General features: G+C 34.2%; 1 protein-coding gene across 1 annotated transcript; it reads left to right on the top strand.

Moving 5' to 3' along the window:
• The first annotated feature begins 835 nt into the window (after window positions 1-835).
• LOC140047456 (uncharacterized) lies at window positions 836-20,257 on the top strand. Its single transcript, XM_072092494.1, has 8 exons — window positions 836-858; window positions 6,633-7,023; window positions 10,666-11,691; window positions 12,467-12,593; window positions 13,202-13,412; window positions 15,948-16,021; window positions 17,247-17,369; window positions 17,968-20,257. The coding sequence occupies exons 3-8, from the start codon at window positions 10,672-10,674 to the stop codon at window positions 18,069-18,071; spliced, it is 1,659 nt and encodes a 552-aa protein (XP_071948595.1). The 5' UTR covers window positions 836-858; window positions 6,633-7,023; window positions 10,666-10,671; the 3' UTR covers window positions 18,072-20,257.
• Window positions 20,258-25,032: the final 4,775 nt, after the last annotated feature.

Raw genomic sequence — 25,032 nt, forward strand, 5'->3', positions numbered from 1 at the left:
TTGTTACTCTTGGATACATAGACGTTAGAGCTAAAAATAAGAATGTCACGTGGTAACTCGTGACCAATGACGCAACAATCCTGCTTTGACTGGAAAAGACGGGCTGGACTTGGACACTACTGAGAGAATTATATAATTCGGAGAATTATATAATTCGGAGAATTATATAATTCGGAGAATTATAACAAAAATAGGAACTTCAATTTGTTTTTTTTATTGCATTACTGTTAAATTACTTGATATAAAGTTATATAATACATATTAGATATATGTTTTAACATTTACCTATACAAATTACTGTTAGTTTTGTCATTAATTTCAATGATTTGTTATAAATTCTCGTAACCGTAAGCAATCAATCAAGGCGGTTCGTAGGGACGAGCCCCCAAAATGATGACATCTGATTGGCCATATGCTAATTTTGCCTCATCAGCATATTTATCGAGATATCACTGACAGGACCATAACAAATCCTCCTCCGAAGAAAAAATAATATTTTAGGGGAAATTCCACTGTTTTGTTCCGAGGAAAAGAGTTTGTTTAATATTTGTCGTGAATTAAATTATAACAACTGTAGTACATTGAGGATTTATTTAATATTGTTCTGAGACTGGAAATTGTTGAAATTAAAGGTAAGAATATCAGTAATCACAAGGTAAATAAAGAGTATAAAATGTAGTGCTGTGTCATTCGATCGAGGCCGTGAAAAGGTGGTTGTGTTGTCGTATAAAAACACAAACAAAGGCTGCTGTGCATGTACAGCAGTTGAGACTGCCAACCCAAAGGTTTAGACTACCAGGCCTAGCCAGCCCTAGTACAACAAGTTCAAGTATACTCTAGACTTCGTCAAATAGCCAGGTGAATGCCAAATGAATCTGAATCTTGTTTTTGTAATAATTGTTTAAATATAACCATTTTTTTTAATCACAGACATTATTATTATTATTATTATTAATAATAAATTTAAAAAATAATAAATTTAATTCTATCCGTTTTTATAATTTTGTTTAAAAGATTAAAGAAGTCTGCACCTAATCTTCATTATAAGTATGTGGCATTATTTTCATTAGTTAGAATGCAATTCTTCGTAAATTACTATGTTTTGGGCCTGGCCTAGAGTAGTACTAGTATAACCATAATCACCAATATTATATATCTAACCATAATAAATATACACTGCAGTACTTTTCCATATTTTGTGTGTTAGTGGCCTACACTGTAATACTATATCTAATGAATTTTGGGAATTAAAAGTGGTATTTCTGAAAACATATGCTTTTGACAGGTTGACCCATTTCTCACATCAAACAGCTGGTGGGAGGAAACAATCTGCTGATACACAATCATTACAACACCCACTACTGTGTAACATTAAATGAATGGTGCACAACATTAACAAATAGATGCACTGATTATGTTTATACTGTATAATAACATAGTATAAAACTGACTCCAAATAACCAGAGGCAAACCATGATTCAACGTTTCAATCTTTATAATGATGATCAAATAAAGATCGAAACGTTGAATCATGGTTTGCCTCTCCTTATTTGAAGTTTTATACTATGTTATACACACAACATGTGTAAAAAAGTTTTAAACTCTGTATCTATTATTATATTGTGGTAAGATCCTGAGAATATATGAACAAGTTTTCATGTGAAGGAGGCCTCTTCATAAAGGACTACTTTCACTTTAGTCTTGGAAATAAACAAAATCTTTTTCGTAAAATTGTGTGACTCAATAAGGATGTTTAAAACCAAATTTAAAATATTTAGAATCGAGTAATTCAATTACAATATGTCTAGGGTAGGCCAAATTGTAGAACAAAAAAAAAAGTGAAAAAGGTGAGTCATAAATTTGAAAATATGATTTCTACAAAATTTGCCTTTTCTGCTTTTTCATAAAAAACAATCCTGTTTAAAGATTTTATTTTGGATGAAGCTTGAAAACAAATTTGCTGCTTCTTCTATACAAGTCATGTTGTACTGACATAATGTGCACTGTCATTCCCACAACAATTGCTAAAATGAAAACATACTGTAGGCCTTCTATCTGACAGGTTCATATTGTGAGACAGCCAATGCTCTGTAAGTATACTCAAGATTTTCAGTTTAGTTTTGTGAAAATCATACAAAAAATCATTTTAAAAGAAGTATATAAATACAAAATCTGTTAGAAAATCAAATAAAGAATATCTGTATCTCAGTGTTTCCCATACTTGGTAGGGTAGATAAGTTGGAAAGAAAAATAATACGATAGATGGATCCTTAAAACAGCCATGCGTTCTTAAATGTTCAATAATTTAATAGGTATGAACCTACTGAAGGTAGGTTGCCTGGTTTAAAGACCCCTTCCCTGCAATTTTGGACGTTTTTTGGAAATTAATACATATATATCACTTTAAAAACATTAAACCATGTCATTCCTTGTCTTAAATGTACGTTTTATGGTAAATTATGATAAAAAGTGAGAAACAATGCACTACCTAAGTAGCTCGCGGCGATCGACCTCTCGTGGACGGTCTTAGGCCTAGCCCAGCTAGGCTTAGTTTTGTAGGCCTAGCTGGTAAACATCGATAACGTACGAACATCGTACGCTAGCTATATACCTAGCCTGACGTTGTATAATTGCTGCATTAATTGTCTTTCTATTTTTGCCAGACTCCGTTGATACAAATTGGGGAAAACCCGGTATTTTCGCTGAAAAGTTAGGAGTCTTCCATTTGTTTTGGCTTCACGATCGATCGAAAAGTGGGCGAATTACAGGTGAAAAACAAAAATATCAATCCGCGCGTAATGCATTTTGGGATTTATAGCGGGCCGCTATAATTATTAGAATCGATTTATTTTTTCACATTTTTAACCGTTTAAAGACGAAAAAAGTTATCGCAATAGGACCATATAGTATTATTTTTACATTAAATATAGTTTGTGATCTTAAATTAGATCTAAAAAACGTAGGGAATGGGGCTTTAACCTTTTTTCTTAGTGGTACTGTATAAAAAGAATTATGTAATCTCTTTCGTACAAACAATATATTTATAGAATAAGAATAAGGCTTTGATTACCAGTAAGTTCCTTGCTTTAAAAGATCTGAATAAAGATTGAATAATTTATAATTGAGAGATAGTTATTACATTTATAGGCTACTAAATCTACTTATGTCATTTATAATTTAGATAAATTATATTTTAGTTTTGTTTCTTATAATTAAATTAGCATAGGGATCTTTTCTATGCCTTTGCTGAATAAAATATAAGATTGATTTAAGTTGCCATAGTAATCAATTTAACATTAATAATGTTGTAGTAAGGTACAAAATAACAATAATGTTGTAGTAAAGAACATGAATAACATTAATAATGTTATAGTAAGGTACAGGAATAACATTAATAATGTTGTAGTAAGGTACAGAAATAACATTAATAATGTTGTAGTAAGGTACAGGAATAACATTAATAATGTTGTAGTAAGGTACAGGAATAACATTAATAATGTTGTAGTAAGGTACAGGAATAACATTAATAATGTTGTAGTAAGGTACAGGAATAACATTAATAATGTTGTAGTAAGGTATAGGAATAACATTAATAATGTTGTAGTAAGGTACAGGAATAACATTAATAATGTTGTAGTAAGGTACAGGAATAACATTAATAATGTTGTAGTAAGGTACAGGAATAACATTAATAATGTTGTAGTAAGGTATAGGAATAACATTAATAATGTTGTAGTAAGGTAAAGGTGAGGTGAGTCCCGTGTTCTCTGAACGTAGGTGAATGAGCTGTTAGGAGCTCATTGTACTAAGCCTCGGCATTATGTGGTAGGGTGGCCAGTTCCTTTCCACGCCGCCTTTTTTCTCCCTAGTATTTTCAACCAGGTACTCATTTTACAGCTGAGTGAACTGGGAGTTGTCGGGCATTGAACCCGGGTCTATCTGTACGACAGTCAAGTGTCCTAACCACTCGGCTATCCAACTCCTGTAGTAAGGTACAGGAATAAAAATAATAATGTTGTAGTAAGGTACAGGAATAACATTAATAATGTTGTTGTAAGGTACATGAATAACATTAATAATGTTGTAGTAAGGTACAGGAATAACATTAATAATTTTGTAAGGTACAGGAATAACATTAATAATGTTGTAGTAAGGTACAGGAATAACATTAATAATGTTGTAGTAAGGTACAGAAATAACATTAATAATGTTTCAGTAAGGTACCGAATATTTTATAAACATGATGGATACAAGGTATATTTTGAAATTTAAATGTTAATCCATTTTGTGAAAAAGGTTGAAAGTTTGTATCAGCTAAAAGGTCAAGGACATGTTTGTTATTGTTTTGTATGAGAGGAAACTATACTGCACACTATGGGTCTGTACTGTTAGCAATCAAAAATGGAAATATAACAGTACTGTATACTGTAGTACTGTATACTGTAGTACTGTATACTGTAGTACTGTATACTGTAGTACTGTAGTACTGTATACTGTAGTACTGTATACTGTAGTACTGTATACTGTAGTACTGTATACTGTAGTACTGTATACTGTAGTACTGTATACTGTAGTACTGTATACTGTAGTACTGTATACTGTAGTACTGTATACTGTAGTACTGTATACTGTAGTACTGTATACTGTAGTACTGTATACTGTATACTGTAGTACTGTAGTAACCTGTATACTGTTAGGTTAGCAATAAAAAATGGATACATAAATCAAATATATGTACTGCTGTAATGTATATGAGAACCCAAGACCACTTCTAAGTTCTACCACATATAATAATTAATAGCATTTAATAATTCTTTTAGCCTGGTCCATATAATTATTATTAAGACATAAGACATACTTTATTATCTCCAAAAAAAAAAATTTCAGGAGCTTGAAAAAGAAACAGATTAAAAATCAGTCCTAAACACACCAAAATAATTTTTGGCTTTGACATGACATGCAATCAAATTTACATACACAGTGACATTTTGAAATCTGTATGAATTTGCAAGTCGTATGATTATTTACTCAAGGGTGAACACTATTTATTAATTAAGAAAGTAATACAGATTATTATTTTTTTTTTTTTCAAATAAAAAAGATGAGTCATCAAATCATCAATAATATTTTTTATAAACAAATTAATAGATTAATAATGTTTTGTACAGATATTTTTACTACGATTTAAATACATTCAACAGAAAATGAAATATTTCTTCTAAGAGTACAGTGGAAAATATGAACCTGTTGGATTATACTAGCAAAACATTGTGCAATCCCAGCTAGCAATTATTTTCATTTCCATACAATGGTTGAGCAAGAACAACCCTGGATTGGGCTGTGCTCGCTTTGCAGGTCAGGTCAGGAGAGATGAATAATAATTGTTTTCATGCTTCAGTGCACATGTACAAAACACTCTGTAGCTGGGTCAAAACACTTTACCAGCTGACTGATGTAAACAAAGGCTTTCGGTTCAGGAAGATAGGGTATTTTATAGTGAATATCTCTATGATTTCAGGGTAGGAAGATAGACTATTTTTGTAGGTAGGATCAAGTATATAGCTAGGAAGGAGAGGTGAGATAATAATATCTGTTTAGAATAAGCATTTTAGAAACAGTGTTAATCCAAAATAATTACTCTAATTAATAATTATTAATTATGTTGGACTAGCTATAAAACAACCATACCATCATGTTTTAAACTTAAAGACCCCTTCCCTGCAATTTTGGACGTTTTTTGGAAAATAATACATATATATCACTTTAAAAACATTAAACCATGTCATTCCTTGTCTTAAATGTACGTTTTATGGTAAATTATGATAAAAAGTGAGAAACAATGCACTACCTAAGTAGCTCGCGGCGATCGACCTCTCGTGGACGGTCTCAGGCCTAGCCTAGCTAGGCTTAGTTTTGTAGGCCTAGCTGGTAAACATCGGTAACGTACGAACATCGTACGCTAGCTATATACCTAGCCTGACGTTGTATAGTTGCTGCATTAATTGTCTTTCTATTTTTGCCAGACTCCGTTGATACAAATTGGGGAAAACCCGGTATTTTCGCTGAAAAGTTAGAGTCTTCCATTTGTTTTGGCTTCACGATCGATCGAAAAGTGGGCAAATTACAGGTGAAAAACAACAATATCAATCCGCGCGCAATGCATTTTGGGATTTATAGCGGGCCGCTATAATTATTAAAATCGATTTATTTTTCACATTTATAACCGTTTAAAGACGAAAAAAGTTATCGCAATAGGACCATATAGTATTATTTTTACATTAAATATAGTTTGTGATCTTAAATTAGATCTAAAAAACGTAGGGAATGGGGCTTTAAGATAGAGGCATGAATGATGAATTCACATTTTACTAATATTATTTATAAACATTTGTTTCATATTGAATGCCCTATTTTTTTTATCTTTGTTCGGAAAGTGAGTTTTGACCATAAATACGAGAGTTATTTATTTTCGGAAACCATTTTTTGACCTTAGTTCACTTGCGATTCTTCATAACCAGCCTATTAGTGGCGATGATTTGCTTTTGGAATGAAATTAAGAAATAAAAAGGACATAAAGTGTATGTAAAGTAAAAGGTATTTATGTAAAGTATCTATATTCTCTCTTATTTCAGGTGTGAATCAACAACATTCTATATAGCAATATTAACACAATCAGAAGACGTGGATAAACTAGTCATTTCAAAGAACATATCGGCCTTTTATAGGCCTCAGGCGGAAATAGGCCAAAGGTCAGAACGGCAGAACATCAAGGTCTATGAGGGCGGCTTAACAAAGTATTCCAGCAGCGCTCCATCTGAAACAAAATCAAAACCAGTGTCGTCTCAAATCAGTCGAACTCTTCCAAATCCGTACCTACCAGAGGCAACGGAGCGTGCATTTAGCAATCAAGCCACCAGGTTTAAGACGTCATGCAAAACTTTTCATCATAAGACAAGAAGGTGGTTGAATAGAGATGGTGGTGGAACATCTTTCCATTCATCGTTAAATCATTTACAAACTAATGTGAGTATCAATTATTGATATTTATTTTATTTCATTTCAAGCACGACACACGAAATTAAAATTGTAACATTGTAAAACAGAGAAATGAAACAGGGACAACCACAAAACAAGCAAAACAGCTTTTACAACTAGTGGTGCCCTAAAAATAGAAAACAAGAAAAATTAATATCTAATTAACACTAAAAGTAAACAGTAAATAGCTGCTAATTATATTTTTTTATTTATATATCATTCATTTTAAGCTCTGTCTACACTATCAAACTTTATGTGACAATGTGATGTGCCCATATACTGTATGTATGGGCATGATAATGGCATATCACTACTATATTTGGCATATCACTACCATATTTGTGCATATCACTACTAGTACCATATTTGTGCATATCACTACCATATTTGTGAATATCACTACCATATTTTTGCATATCACTTTTTTTTTTGTCAAAACTATAGTTTGTTTGATAGTATAGACAGAGCTTTAGATTAGATAATTATTGTTAAATTGCATGTCAATCATTATACAGTTCAATGAACACAATGTCACTGTCTTTGACAATCGCATGATGTATGATTCGATATCTGCTGCTATTTTTGTTCTGTATTTATCAGTGAAAAGTCATTAAGTTGTATTATGACACTGTACTTTAAACCTGTTAATGTGTTTGGTGGGTTTCATAACTAGAGACACTGTATTTCCCATGTTACATAACATCCAGACAGTATGGTGCTCCTAGTGTATTTTGCAATACTAAATATTATACTTATAAAGAAATAAATAAACCAATTGTTACATATTATGTATCTATTCAACTTCAGAATTTAACAGCTAGGTCCCATTTTTGGCAATTTATTTATTTATTTATTCAACTTTGTTTTACAAGGATAGTACAGTACTACAGCTGTACTACAGCAGTACAGCTGACTTGAAGAGGCCCTCTTTAAAACAATACAAAAATATACAAACAACATTCAAACAAGATACAATAGGAATCATACAGATACAGATACAAAATTTTAAAATTCATACATGTACACAAACAAAATTACATGTTACATGTGTAAAAATCCCACCATGATAAGACAATGTCTGATCCCACCATGATAAGACAATGTCTGATCCCACCATGATAAGACAATGTCTGATCCCACCATGATAAGACAATGTCTGATCCCACCATGATAAGACAATGTCTGATCCCACCATGATAAGACAATGTCTGATCCCACCATGATAAGACAATGTCTGATCCCACCATGATAAGACAATGTCTGATCCCACCATGATAAGACAATGTCTGATCCCACCATGATAAGACAATGTCTGATCCCACCATGATAAGACAATGTCTAATCCCACCATGATAAGAAAATGTCTGATCCCACCATGATAAGACAATGTCTGATCCCACCATGATAAGACAATGTCTGATCCCACCATGATAAGACAATGTATGATCCCACCATGATAAGACAATGTCTGATCCCACCATGATAAGACAATGTCTGATCCCACCATGATAAGACAATGTCTGATCCCACCATGATAAGACAATGTCTGATCCCACCATAAGACAATGTCTGATCCCACCATGATAAGACAATGTCTGATCCCACCATGATAAGACAATGTCTGATCCCACCATGATAAGACAATGTCTGATCCCACCATGATAAGACAATGTCTAATCCCACCATGATAAGAAAATGTCTGATCCCACCATGATAAGACAATGTCTGATCCCACCATGATAAGACAATGTCTGATCCCACCATGATAAGACAATGTATGATCCCACCATGATAAGACAATGTCTAATCCCACCATGATAAGACAATGTCTGATACCATGATAAGACAATGTCTGATCCCACCATGATAAGACAATGTCTGATCCCACCATGATAAGACAATGTCTGATCCCACCATGATAAGACAATGTCTGATCCCACCATGATAAGACAATGTATGATCCCACCATGATAAGACAATGTCTAATCCCACCATGATAAGACAATGTCTGATACCATGATAAGACAATGTCTGATCCCACCATGATAAGACAATGTCTGATCCCACCATGATAAGACAATGTCTGATCCCACCATGATAAGACAATGTCTGATCCCACCATGATAAGACAATGTCTGATCCCACCATGATAAGACAATGTCTGATCCCACCATGATAAGACAATGTCTGATCCCACCATGATAAGACAATGTCTGATCCCACCATGATAAGACAATGTCTGATCCCACCATGATAAGACAATGTCTGATCCCACCATGATAAGACAATGTCTGATCCCACCATGATAAGACAATGTCTGATCCCACCATGATAAGACAATGTCTGATCCCACCATGATAAGACAATGTCTGATCCCACCATGATAAGACAATGTCTGATCCCACCATGATAAGACAATGTCTGATCCCACCATGATAAGACAATGTCTGATCCCACCATGATAAGACAATGTCTGATCCCACCATGATAAGACAATGTCTGATCCCACCATGATAAGACAATGTCTGATCCCACCATGATAAGACAATGTCTGATCCCACCATGATAAGACAATGTCTGATCCCACCATGATAAGACAATGTCTGATCCCACCATGATAAGACAATGTCTGATCCCACCATGATAAGACAATGTCTGATCCCACCATGATAAGAAAATGTCTGATCCCACCATGATAAGACAATGTCTGATCCCACCATGATAAGACAATGTATGATCCCACCATGATAAGACAATGTCTGATCCCACCATGATAAGACAATGTCTGATCCCACCATGATAAGACAATGTCTGATCCCACCATGATAAGACAATGTCTGATCCCACCATGATAAGACAATGTCTGATCCCACCATGATAAGACAATGTCTGATCCCACCATGATAAGACAATGTCTGATCCCACCATGATAAGACAATGTCTAATCCCACCATGATAAGAAAATGTCTGATCCCACCATGATAAGACAATGTCTGATCCCACCATGATAAGACAATGTCTGATCCCACCATGATAAGACAATGTCTGATCCCACCATGATAAGACAATGTCTGATCCCACCATGATAAGACAATGTCTGATCCCACCATGATAAGACAATGTCTGATCCCACCATGATAAGACAATGTCTGATCTGATAAAAATAACATAACAAATGAAACTATTCTGAAACAATTTTTAGATTTGATAACATGATTCATATCTTGCCAAATTAGTATGTACTGTATTATCCCCCAAAAACATCAAAATTGGAGATTAATCAAATCAGACTTTGAATAGGCCATTTTTTTTTGTAGTTAATCACTTCCGTAGAAAAAGAACCCCAAAAATAATGTTTTCAGTTAAAAAATGACAACATAAATGGTTACATTCAACCAAACACCATTGTCTGACAGACAATTTAAGTATTTTTTGGCGTTAAATTGTTATCATGTACCGTAAATTTTTTTTGGTCAAAGTGAATATCTATTATGTGACATTAAAATGGCATTTAAAAAAAAAGACATTTTTAGGAAGACAATATATTTTTAATGAGGAAATAATCAGTAGAATTGACATATTTTTAGGTTGTTGTTAATGTTTACATAATTATTCTTACTTCTTCCATAGCCGGTAATGGATTTGTACTCATATAGTGATCTGGTGTCTGGGGTGTCGTGTGTACCAAACCAAGAACAATCTCTTCAGTCTTCAAACTGTATATATTTGCCTGCTAGTCCGCCTTCTATGTTCCCTTGTGACCTAGAGGAGCCTCACAGCGTATCGTTTGGTAAACCCATCCCTTCAGGAAGTAAACAAGCAAATAAAACCCGTCACAGGCCACCCAGCATTATGGCTACCAGTCCAAGTGGAGAGGGTCTCAATGATAGATTCTTTAATGATTTGTCCATCTGCAGCGGGTCGTTGGATGAGAGTGTTTGCGGCAGTTTCACCGACAGTTTGTGCGGAAGTTTTAACGAAAGTTTATGCAGTTTTAAAGATGGAAGAGAATCTCCTTGGGGTTCTTACGAAAGTGATTTTTACGGTCTTGATGACATGAGCAGTCCTCTGCAACATCAGGTGGATGATTTTGCACACGACCCGACCCTCGCAGAATTAAACATGGAGGATTCACAAGGGTTTGATTTATCGCATCAATCATCATTTTCACAAGCTAATAAGCAAAGTTCTGTTAGTATCCCAGTATTGTCCAAAGTCCTATCTCAACAAACCCTCCAATCAAACATGCAATCTTACTCTTGGCCTCAGGGACCCTCTAGGCATGTCTTCAATACAACATTTACAAACACTGCAATAGATGATGACCTCAAAAGTCATGACACATCTTCTACAAGTCTCCCTTCTGTAAGAAGCAAATCAGAGAAAAAAGACAGTTCTTTAGTTCTTGCAAAAAACAGCCTGCCAGTAAAATATCCCAATGACGTACATTCTGTAAGAGCAAAAAGCCCAATTGAGTATACCAATTTATTTATGATACGTTCTTCAAAAAATCATAGCAATTTTGGAAAGACAATAAAAGGAGAAAAAAGGAAAATAAGTGAAGTGACTGGAAGGAAAGATGAACCAAGGAAGTCAAAAGAAAGAATGTCACCTAGTCTACGGAAAGCAGCGTCTAGTCAAATGCAACTCATTGAGGTTAGTTTGGTATGACATTGTTAATGTTATAATAGTATTATAGTATCTACACTACCAAACTTTATGTGACAACAAATGTGATGTGCCCATATATGGACATGATAATGTCATACTGTATCACTACCATATTTAAGCATATCACTACCATATTTGGTTAGTTAATTAGGGACTACTTTTTTTTATACCTTTGTATACATGCACGATTCCTTTACAGTATCTTGATATTAATAACTGCTCTTCTCTATATAAAATTGGCATTTTGTAAATGTGATACTTAATATTTTAAGTTCAAATGCAGTATAAAAATGACAATAACAAATTATTGATCTGCCAAAAATCCCAGAAGACTCTGTTCGGAATGTGGTATTGATGTTGATATACCACATTTAAAAATACAAGTCAAAAGATCAGCTTCAGCAAATAATAAATCCATCTATAATTCAATCAATCATTGAAATGTCAAAGTGGTTAAGAACAAAATATTAATTATCTTGAATGATCAATTTCCTGTAACTAGATTAAATTTCTGCTGAATATTGCAGGTGACGTTGGCACCTGGATGGTAGTTGCTGAAATGGCATATAATGATAAATTTTATGATTTATATAGTTAGTTTAATCTCTTTTCAAGTTAATTTAATCATTTTCATTTTATTTCAAAACCCAAACCAACAGCAAAAAAGAATTCGCCAATAACAGGCGGGTTAACACATAAATTGATTTCAATATCAATTAATTATTTAATTTTTTTTTTTAAACCTACTAAATGTTTACAGGAGGAGGAAGAAGAAGATGATGAAGATGATCTTGATTCTCACGATGAGGGATTAGGGAGCGAGAGAGAAGATCATGATGTAAGTGATGATGAGATGGCAGATGATGCAAGCGATATATCTGATCTAGGTGAGTTTTATTGTAAACACACATGTACTGTCCAAACCATGTCAGCAAATTGGTGTGGACAAGTGGGTAGTTAGAGGTCTTGATTCTATAGTATATCTGATCTAGGTGAGTTTTATTGTAAACACACATGTACTGTCCAAACCATGTCAGCAAATTGGTGTGGACAAGTGGGTAGTTAGAGGTCTTGATTCTATAGTATATCTGATCTAGGTGAGTTTTATTGTATACACACATGTACTGTCCAAACCATGTCATAGCAAATTGGTGCATGATATGGACAAGTAGAAAGTAGGAAACTTGATTCTATCAGTTGTTGTTGAATTTCTTTGTCCAAACCTTGCAAAGTAGATGTATGTATAGGGTAGCTGGTCTTAATTCTATAATTTTAATGAGAAGAGGTTTTAAAAAAATGGACTTTATTATCTTTTGGGATTAAAGCTATTCAATTTTGACAGTTTAACAAGGTTCAATTGCATTCTATAGTTTTGTTGTTAGATTGTATTGACTAGTGACTTTGTGAAGTTACAAAGTCACATGGTGCTGTGCAGACTCACAACAGCTGTGCTGTGCCTTTGTATTTAAAATATATATATTTTTTTTAAATTCAGGAATTTCCAGTATCATTGGCCCAACTCCAAAAGCTCTTCGATCACGCCGAGGTGACTATGATGATTGGACGCCAAACCCAAAGCGTTTACTACAGATTGGTAAAGAACTTTGCAAACTGAATAAAGTGATAGCTGATATGTTGCCACTGCACAGACTACCACCAAATTCACGAACAAAATCAAGAAAAGAAAAGAACAAGCTTGCTTCAAGGTAGGAAATTGTTGATATTCATAATCACTAAGGCCTTGTCTACACTATCAAACTTTATGTGACAAAGAATATGATGTGCCTGTATATGGACATGATGATGTCATATCACTACCATATTTGGGCATATCACTACCATATTTGGGCACATCACACTTTTTTTGTCAAACTAGTTTGATAGTGTAGACAGAGCTTAAGTATAGTCATTATAATTTAACAAAAGTTTCTATTGTATACAGTTAAGCAAAGTAAGCCAAATAAGAATACTTTAAAGACCCCTTCCCTACGTTTATTAGATCTAATTTAAGATCACAAACTATATTTAATGTAAAAATAATACTATATGGTCCTATTGCGATAACTTTTTTCGTCTTTAAACGGTTAAAAATGTGAAAAATAAGTCGATTCTAATAATTATAGCGGCCCGCTATAAATCCCAAATGCATTGCGCGCGGATTGATATTTTTGTTTTTCACCTGTAATTCGCCCACTTTTCGATCGATCGCGTGAGGCCAAAACAAATGGAAGACTCCTAACTTTTCAGCGAAAATACCGGGTTTTTCCCAATTTGTATCAACGGAGTCTGGCAAAAATAGAAAGACAATTAATGCAGCAACTATACAACGTCAGGCTAGGTATATAGCTAGCGTACGATGTTTGTACGTTACCGATGTTTACCAGCTAGGCCTACAAAACTAAGCCTAGCTAGGCTAGGCCTAAGACCTCGCGAGAGGTCGATCGCCGCGAGCTACTTAGGTAGTGCATTGTTTCTCACTTTTTATCATAATTTACCATAAAACGTACTTTAAGACAAGGAATGACATGGTTTAATGTTTTTAAAGTGATATAATGTATTATTTTCCAAAAAACGTCCAAATTTGCAGGGAAGGGGTCTTTAATATTATTGTAAATTATTGTTGTTTTTGTTGAGATGTTTTTATGTAATAAGAATATGATAGAAATAAAACTTGTACCGAATATATGCTGTATAATTAAAGACTTAAATTCAACCAAAATTGAAATTCACTAAAGCGCTTCATATTACCACAGAGAAATAAGTTTTCTCTATAAGTATTGTATACAATGTATGTACGTATATCAAATATAATTAAACATTAATAATAATTAATATTTTTATATTCATGTTGTTTTGTGCGAGTAATGAATTTGTGAAATATAAGACAATTTGTAGGAGAAATTCAATTTATGTTGATTGATTTGGTTAATAATGCATAGAGTACTCGCTTACAATTCCAAGAATTAGTTGAGTGTCTTTCTCTTGGGTTTTATTACTTACCTGTCAATCATTCTACCTCATTAATATTCATAATTTCAATCAATCCTCCTTTTCTGCATAATTTCTAATATGATCAACTCAAGGATAAGCATTTGATGTATCATACACTCTCTACATGATGGCCATTGCTTCTGTGTTATTGAAATAGAAATATTCTATTATCCTATATCTTAGTATTATCCTATCATCCTATATCTTAGTATTATCCTATATCTTAGTATTATCCTATTATTATGTAAATAAGTTTGCATGCATGTAAATGTACCTGGAAATTAATCAATGCCACACCAACACAAATTAATCAATGCCTGCCACACCAACACAAATTTGAATCCAGAATCCTACCATTAGACAACTGGGTCTTGCATGGTATGGTTCAACTGGGTCTTGCATGGTATGGTTCAACTGGGTCTTGCATGGTATGGTTCAACTGGGTCTTGCATGGTATGGTTCAACTGGGTCTTGCATGGTATGGTTCAACTGGGTCTTGCATGGTATGGTTCAACTGGGTCTTGCATGGTATGGTTCAACTGGGTCTTGCATGGTATGGTTCAACTGGGTCTTGCATGGTATGGTTCAACTGGGTCTTGCATGGTTCAAGTCCATATTGGATAGCGACTCTTTATTTCAAATTTGTTTATTTATGTGCAATTGTTTAGACTCTACATGGTTAGAGTTGCATCTTATCTTATCTTGTTTTATTTTAACTTTAATGCACGCAATACTGGTTATATATTTCAAAGCAGTGTCGTAACGCAGGGGGAAAGGCCCCTCCTGGTTTAGAAAACTCTAAAAGGCCCTTCAATGCTGGGAGTTGCATTGGGGCTCCTCATGCTACTGGGGCCCTTTGTTTACCATGCAGTGAACGGTAATAGCCAATACGCCACTGATTCAAAGGGAATAAGCTAATAATAGGCTCATGTTATGTATATTTATAGATTAATTGATTACAAAATAATCTACCATTATAGTCAACTGTTTCCCAATACCGAACAGCTGTGGCTGGCCAAACATGTCTAATTTTCCGGAAAGTAGTACTAGTAGTTGTAGTAAAAATAGTATACTGCTTTTGAAATCAACTACACTATTGTATGAAGGCATTTATTAATTATTTTCATTAATATTTTACAACTGAAACATGAATAGGAACAAAAGAAACGTAGAATTTTAAATTAGCAGATGCTATGTCTGATGAACTAATTAAGTGTTATACAATATTTCATTGTCTTCTCATTTTCCAGAGCATGCCGACTAAAGAAGAAAGCACAGCATGAAGCAAATAAGGTCAAGCTACATGGCCTAGAAAAGGAACATGGTAAGTAACACTGCATTGTGGGATACATCCACTTTAATAAGGTCAAGCTACATGGCCTAGAAAAGGAACATGGTAAGTAACACTGCATTGTGGGATACATCCACTTTAATAAGGTCAAGCTACATGGCCTAGAAAAGGAACATGGTAAGTAACACTACATTGTGGGATACATCCACTTTAATAAGGTCAAGCTACTAGAAAAGGAACATGGTAAGTAACACTACATTGTGGGATACATCCACTTTAATAAGGTCAAGCTACATGGCCTAGAAAAGGAACATGGTAAGTAACACTACATTGTGGGATACATCCACTTTAATAAGGTCAAGCATGGCCTAGAAAAGGAACATGGTAAGTAACACTACATTGTGGGATACATCCACTTTAATAAGGTCAAGCTACATGGCCTAGAAAAGGAACATAGTAAGTAACACTACATTGTGGGATACATCCACTTTAATAAGGTCAAGCTACTAGAAAAGGAACATGGTAAGTAACACTACATTGTGGGATACATCCACTTTAATAAGGTCAAGCTACATGGCCTAGAAAAGGAACATGGTAAGTAACACTACATTGTGGGATACATCCACTTTAATAAGGTCAAGCTACATGGCCTAGAAAAGGAACATGGTAAGTAACACTACATTGTGGGATACATCCACTTTAATAAGGTCAAGCTACATGGCCTAGAAAAGGAACATGGTAAGTAACACTACATTGTGGGATGCATCCACTTTTAACTAACTTTAACCATGTGGTATAACAATGACAGCATACCATTGGCATTAACAACCTGTCTAAGTCACTTGCTCAAATCAGGTTGTTCAGGTGCTTGCATATTGTCTTCAAAGTTCTTCCTTAACATGTATAGTATTCATATTAGTCTGGTTGTAGTCACTGTGGATGAAAGTAAGATTTTGATATATTTAAGCTCTGTCTACACTATCAAACTCGTTTTGACAAAAAAGTGTGATGTGGTCAAAAATGGTAGTGAAATCCCCAAATATGGTAGGTAGTGATGTGACATCGTCATGTCCATTTATGGCCACATTACATTTTTTTGTAGACAGAACTTTAGTTATATTGTTGTTTTTTTATTAGTGTTGTTTGCAGCTTATCTTCAAAGCCAATCAGTATAACATGTTTGTTACACCTCTACTGATATCTATTCTGAGAATGTTCTTACTAACAAGTATTAGTACATTTATCTTTTACTTCATAGAAAGCTTGTCATATGTGTTATCACAAATCAAGAAAGAAGTGGCATTGAGGACTAAACAGCAAGGATCTCATTATCCATTCTCTTTGTCTAAAATGTTGGAACAACTCACAAATGAAAACTTAGGTATGATTCATTATTATCTTTTGCTTGTTGTTTTTTAAAGATCTCATGAAATATTCCAACCATAATTAAATTTAAATGAGTAAACAAACTCTTTGTCATAGCTTTGATAAATAGACAATGCTTGAGCCCAAGAAGGCGATATATTGCTATGATGTGGTTTAAAGATGTATTGTCCCCCAAAAGCATGAAAGATGAAGATTAATAAAATCAGACTTTGATTAGGCCATTATGTAGTTTCAACAAACTTAATCACTTCCGTAGAAAAAAAAACCTGAAAAAATCATATTTTCACTAATAACATGACAAAAATAAACTGTTAAATTCAACCAGAATCCCATTTGCTGCCAGCCAATTTGACCATATTTTGTAAATTACAGTTTTTTCCAGGTAAAATATTTGTTTTTTTTTTATTCAATTTTTGGTAAAAGTAAATAACTATTATGTGACATTAAAATTGAAATTATTTTTTCAGGGGGAACAATTCACCTTTAAGTAATGCACGACTGTATACACTAAACAAGTATCATACTGGCTTATAAATATTAATGAGTACAGTTTATTTGTATACTATTTAATAATAATATCTTTTAATTTGCAGCCACAAACATTGCCGGACACACAACAGAATTTGTTAACACTGTCCTTGACAAAACGGCCAATGGACATCCAACCGGTGGATTGGATGTGGAACTACCTGAATAAATAGAACATATTTCTCTGTGTAAAAAAGCCGATTTACGCACATTACATAATGGAACTATTTATTTTCTATTTAATAATAAAAAAATAGAAATGGATTAGTGAAAGAGTTTCAACCACAACCTATAGCATGGTCTCCATATTATATAAAGACTTTATTTGGAGGAAATTATAAAAATTTAAAAACAGAAAAATCAAATTTCACTAAATTGTTTTTGTCGAAACTGACGAGATTAGTTCAATAGAGCTTGCATATTTGAACAACATCGAGTATTTATTATACATTGTTCTCATTGTATATAATGCTGTACATTATCAATTATTAAGTCTCCATGGCTGTACTGGTATAACATCTGAAAATCATAATCTAACTACTGTATATCTGGCATACTGTACTTTTAATGCGTTGTGTTGCAATAATTGTGTGGATAAATAATGAACTATCTTTTAGTACATGTTACTGTATGTTCAGTTTAAAGGTATTACTTGGATATATCACTATGTGACCAAGCTTTAAGCTTGGTTCCCTCTAGGATGCAACGCAAAGATGTAAAGCAACATAAATGATTTGACCAATCACAAGCAATGGATTATTCAAACAGTGGCTCATTGGTCAACTCACTTGCGTTGCATGTATGTCCTTGTATAACGTCTCTAGTGGGAACCATGCTTTATTATTAGCCTATTCATTTAATCATTCTAAGTAAAGTTAGCTTTACCGCAAACTTATAGTGTTTATTAACAATTCTGCGTGAAAGCCAGTGTAATTATCATCAATAAATGTTTGCTCTGTAGGAAGTGTGCTGGAAATGATAAACACACATGCCAACACCTTGGTTTTATTATTATGTTGTATCAACAACAGTAGATTTAGTAATTGCTTATTAATATCAAACTATGTTTATAGTGTTGAGGAAGCAAATGGGATTGAATTAAAATAGTGGTAGTATTTATATTCTCATGATTTCCTGCATATAAATGCAATATGATAAATATTTAACTCATTATTTACTGTGAATTTAAAGGGAATGTTTGGAGTTGCTGACAATGTTAATGGGATAGTTAATGCATATTACACATATACACATTTCCATTACTTACATTGAACAAAATAAATGAACCATCACAATTACTATATTCATTGCTATAATTTATTATCATCATTTAATCACTGTGTAAATTAAATGGTGCAATCATAAATTGTACCTTGTACACTAGCAGCAACTCAACTTAATTTAAAAACTTAAACCATTATTAATGTGGGTCCTATTTAATCTACCATGTTATTTCACTTCAATAATTTGTCATGTTCTTTACTTTAATTATTTATTTTATTTATTAAAGATTAGTAAAGCTCTGTCTACACCATCAAACTTTATGTGACAAAAAAATGTGATGTGCCCAAATCATGGACATGATGATGTCATATTATTACCATATGGGCACATCATACTTTTTTGTAATACTGTACTAGCTTGATAGTGTAGACAGAGCTTAAGAATCTTTTTACTCAGGATTTTTATTGTAAAAGGTGGTAACATTCTTAAACATTTGTATTACCTATTATTTATTTTTATTATCTATTCAGTAATCGTAATCTTACGAGTTGTTATAGAAATTGAAAAATTAATTTTCTTTGCGATATTGATGAGATAGGTATAATGTGTGTGTTCACCAAAAGTAAAAATAAACTTTAAAATATGTAAATAAGATTAATATTATTGAAGGTAATTGGTCATTGGCAAGCGTGTTGCCATGGCAATAAATCATACACTGTATATACTTAGTAAAAATATAGATAATATAGTAAATGAAGATCCGTGGTTTATTTTTCTGTATTTATCTGTAAAATTTATGAATGCATTTTTAAAAGGTTTGAGCATTTGTTTTAGTAGGTGTTGTGCAACCTATCCCTGGCATAGGTCATAGTTCAGATTAAAGAAAGGTGGTGTAAATAATATTTTTATACACTGGTTGCAGTGTATTTGAGATAATGAAGAAGAAAGGCTTTTAATTTGAAATGTGCTATTTTCTTGAATAAATATATTTGAAAAGCTTCTCTTTGTATTTTTTGATGTTTTTTTCACATTGTAAAGCAGTAAACATTGTACTAAAAACAGAGCTCAAGTTCTTTGGACCAAACAGGTACTACAATTTAAAGATTTAAATTCATAAATGAAGTTAAATGTTTACTTTTACAATTAGCCCTTGTTTACTTTATTTATTTTATACAGTTTCTTTCTTGAATTATTGTTGTTAGATCAAAATTTATGCATTTTTTGTGAAAGCTGTGAATAAAGTTGAAAGTTAGTTATGAAAATATAGAAGATTATTTAACTTGACTCACATTAAAAATCAATACACTTAGTAGATGCTTTGAACTTGAGACTATGCTATCTAGATAACTGACAAAGAATATAATTATCCAAGCTGACGTACATTTGCTTGCATCATGAGGGAGATAAAACCCTGATGTTGTTCATTTTATCATATTTGACACTTGAGCTCAAATAGAATAAACCAGCAAGATAGTGTTGCCATGGTAGTTATATAAAAGTAATTGTAGTGATCATATTATTTAACAATCTTTAGTATCCAGGTTTTTATCTTTTGACATTGTCCCTATTGGACATACAGTAAATGATTTACCCATACTAACTACTTCCCACAACGCGATTAAAAAATACCTCACTTTTGATTTTGAAACAGCCACGTCAGCACGTAACACAAAAGCTCTGCAATACCAGATTTATAAAGGTACATTTTAACACTAATTTTTGTACAATAGGAATTAATGAACACAATATTATAACAATTACTGATAATCACAATCCAGTAGAAAAGATTAGTATCAGCATTAAAAATATAATCACCAAATAAAAAAAAAAATTATATTTTACTAATTACAGGATGGAAACAGCTAGTAACAATACAGAATTGGCAAAGAAACCAGAAGTGAAATGTATTTGTGAAACGAAAGAGGTTGAACATTACTGCCAGGAATGTGAACATTACTTGTGCAACACCTGTAGCAAACCATATAAACTACTTCCAACAACCAAAAAACATACTCTACTCTCAGCAGGCAATGACGCCACATCAAGTTTGCTGTACACCACGTATATAGGGAACTGTTGAGTTTCTCCAAACTCGAATAGCACATTATTGAACTGTTTGTAGAAAGTTGAAAGTTGGACATAAAACATCCATCCAAGTAAAGACATCTTGACTTTTTTCCTATTTTGGACGGGAAAGAAAATTCAGGTCCGACTCGGGTAAAATGAAGATTATCAAACATGCAGAAAAACTACTCTTAAACGAAAGAATCACAAACGTCAGCAAGGATATCGAAAAATGTAAACGGAAAGTTTCTGACCCGACTTTCCTAAATATTTCTTCTAGATCTAACTCAGAGATATGTGACTTTTCCAGTCTGAAATTTCCTAGAAAAGACAGGATCTTAGTTTTTTAGATCTAAAAAACTTAAACTCCAGAGGATGACAATTTCTATCAATCATCACTCAGATCTTTCCATAGTTGCCATTTCTGGCATTATTAATATTATGCGTTTTGGCATTATTTAGAGGCCCACTGCATCTGGCATAATGCCGCGGCATTATTTATCCGTTTTTAGTATAATCTGGCAAAATGTTGTGTTTTTTGAACAACTTAAAAAATAATATACCACAGAAAAAAAATTATTTTTTGTTTAATCTTGCAATTTCGTAGGCCTACATATCACCTTACACAATATCATATCGTACAAAACAGGTCTATCAGGTTTTTTCGTAGGCCTACAATAGTGCATCCATCCTTTTGTTTCGGACTCGGTCGACTCTTCGGATAGGAAGGCTGCTCATAAACTACCATGTGTGCGATAGGCAGCACAACGAAACCGACGAGGCTAGCCGTGATTGACAAATTATATATTGTATTGTCGATCAGCGTTGCTTGATGGGCTACCTCCATGAAACATGGTTAAATAAGAACAATATGAAACGAAATTATAAGTCTATAGGACCAGCCCACCAATAGAGTTGCCCGGAAATATGGAAAGAATAATACAAGACTCCAGGACCAGCCCCTGCCTAACCTAAATTAACTTAACTCTCTAAATATCTCTCTTTCAAAATAAAAGAAAAACATTTTATATTAAAAAAAAAAAGAAATCTGTAAAGATTCGAACCCCAGTTAGTAGAGCTGAGAGAATCCCCGGGGGCAGGAACCTAGCAGATCCCCTCATTTAGTTTGAAAGTAATCTCGAAAAGAAGTTCATCTGGAAAGGCCCAAGAATACTAAAAAATGAAGGAGTACATTTGGTGGTGCCACACTGTTAAATTTAAATTTTTGTGCTAAACATAACATTTACATCATCAAAAATCGGGTGGCGAAAGCCACAGACAAATAAAAGATGTTATCGTGTGCTCTTCCCCCGCCTCAGCACTAATGCCAATTGAAGCCAAATGTACTCCTTCATTTTTTAGTATTCTTGGGCGGGCTTCCTTTCCAGATGGACTCCTTTTCGAGACTTTCAAACAAAATGAGGGGATCTGCTAGGTTCATGCCCGGGGAAATTATTTTTTTACAAGATTTTAATAATCTTCTAAATGTAAAGATCAACAACAATCAACAGTGTGGCGTGTTGACCGCAATGACTAACAATACCATCTTCCCCACTACACCTGCACCAATTCATTTGCATAATAACGCACGGCATACCAACTGTTCAATATTTTTGTATAGGGGTAGCAATCAATGGGTTGGTTGGATGGCCAGGCTTGTTCAGGCTGCTATTGTTCATCATTTAATTCATTCATCAGTTGTTTTGATTTCTCATTATTATCAATTATTCACTAATAATTCAATATCATTTATTCATGCTCAAACACAGTAAAATGTAGTACATGGTTTGAAATCCTTTTCGTTTTTTCAAAGTTAAAAATTCACAACAAATTGTGAAAATTATTTATTACAATAATGCATATGTATTTAAATAAATAGAGAGAATACACTAGCCAGCAGTGGTGGCGCCAGCGGGGGGGCTACGGGGGCTCTAGCCCCCTCGTCGGGGAGCCTAGCCCCCCCGTCGGGGAACACGGGTACTTTTTGTCGGGGAATATAACATACAGTAAAAAAAATTCACGTTCACTTCATATAGCTTCAGCGCCTAGAAAACCACGACGTTCCATTGACCGTGAGAGTACGTCAGAGGGCTATTATGCATTCGTTATTGCCAGAGATCTAACTACTAAACAATAGCTAGTACGCACTTGTTTGGCGGTATCCCTTTGTACGAATCGTTCACCGTTGGGTCGAGACGCGTGATATCATGTTCCATCCAGGGACCAAAATGTGTAATGTAGTTATTTTCCAGGCGAAGTTTACCGACGGTTACCGAAGGGAACACGGGTACTTTTTATCGGGGAATATAATATACAGTAAAAAACGTTCGCGTTCACTTGGTAGCTTCAGCTTCTAGAAAACCGCGACGTTTCATTGACCGTGAGAGTACGTCAGAGTGCTATTATGCAATTTATATGCATTCATTATTGCCAGCGATCTTACTACTAAACATTAGCTAGGTACGCACTTGTCTGGCGGTATCCCTTTGTACGAATCGTTCAACGTTGGGTCGAGACGCGTGATATCAAGTTCCATCCAGGGACCAAAATGTGTAATGTAGTTATTTTCCAGGCGAAGTTTACCGACGGTTCGGATACTTTTTGTCGGGGAATATAATTCGTTCGCGTTCACTTCGTAGCTTCAGCGCCTAGAAAACCTCGACGTCTCATTGACCGTGAGAGTACGTCAGAGTGATATTATGCACTTTATATGCATTCATTATTGCCAGCGATGTAACTTACTACTAAACAATAGCTATAGGTACGCACTTGTCTGGCGGTATCCCGTTGTACGAATCGTTCAACGTTGGGTCGTGATATCATGTTCCATCCAGGGACCAAAATGTGTACTGTAGTTATTTTCCAGGCGAAGTTTACCGACGGTTACGTCGTGTACTGTGTCGACGTGCGCTACACTACAGCAAAAACGAATTATGTTAATTGTTCGTATGTTCACCAATTTTTTAATTTACAAGTAACCTTCTGTACCGTGGGGCACCTAAAATAAATATTTCATCCATTACTAAACAAAAAAACATGCCATTTTCGCTTAGCCAACATCTTATTATAGCTAAGTTATTAAATGTTCAATGTCCTGATGTCATGAATTTCTCTCACCACTCGGAAGTCCAGATGGTACGCAGGCATACACTTGGGAGGAATAAACTTATTTCCCCGACTGAAAAAGGTCTACGCTTGCGTTTTTTAAGCCTCTGGGCCTGATGTTTCCAAAGTATAAAATGCAATTTTTTGAAGACCTGCAGCTCTAGTTTTAAACATTTTCTTAGCTCAGCCCCAACAATAAAGCTGGTCATATTTCGAAGTACAAGAAGTGCATTTTCCGGGACCTAACATCTCTATTTTTCAAACACTTCTTAGCTCAGTCACAACCATGATAGGGACTTATATATTTTGTTTCATGTTTTGAAGTATAATAAGTCCAATTTCCAGGACCTCCAACTCTATTTTTCTAAATTTTCTTTGAACTTTTATTTTTTAAATTGAAAAATATGGATTGAAACAGTCATCGCGCATCGTTTTTTTGCACGCAGTATTTTATATATGCATTATAAAAAATGGAAAAAATGGCTACCCTAAATCGGATTAAAATGACCTCAAATGACGCTAGAACGCGTTGCTTCCGGGGGCTTCGCCCCCTGGACCCCCACCGGGGGCCCTTGGCGGCCCCCTGGCCCCCCGCCTTGTGATGCTCGCTTCGCTCGCATAGCCCCCTCGTCGGGGAATGTAGCCCCCGCGTCGGGAAGATCCTGGCGCCACCCCTGCTAGCCAGGCCATCGGCATCTTTACACATTTCTATTTATTTGTTCCTAATTTTCTAACAT

Source organism: Antedon mediterranea, chromosome 4 (assembly GCF_964355755.1).
Source record: "Antedon mediterranea chromosome 4, ecAntMedi1.1, whole genome shotgun sequence".
NCBI classification, from domain to species: Eukaryota; Metazoa; Echinodermata; class Crinoidea; order Comatulida; family Antedonidae; genus Antedon; species Antedon mediterranea.

What these genes read in the sequence shown, in the direction of transcription:
- LOC140047456 (XM_072092494.1), top strand. Translation starts at nt 10,672, where the DNA reads ATGGATTTGTACTCATATAGTGATCTGGTGTCTGGGGTGTCGTGTGTA. An exon ending in TGGCCTAGAAAAGGAACATG is followed by an intron (nt 16,022 to 17,246) that starts GTAAGTAACACT and finishes TTTACTTCATAG; the next exon opens with AAAGCTTGTCATATGTGTTA. An exon ending in ACTCACAAATGAAAACTTAG is followed by an intron (nt 17,370 to 17,967) that starts GTATGATTCATT and finishes TTTAATTTGCAG; the next exon opens with CCACAAACATTGCCGGACAC.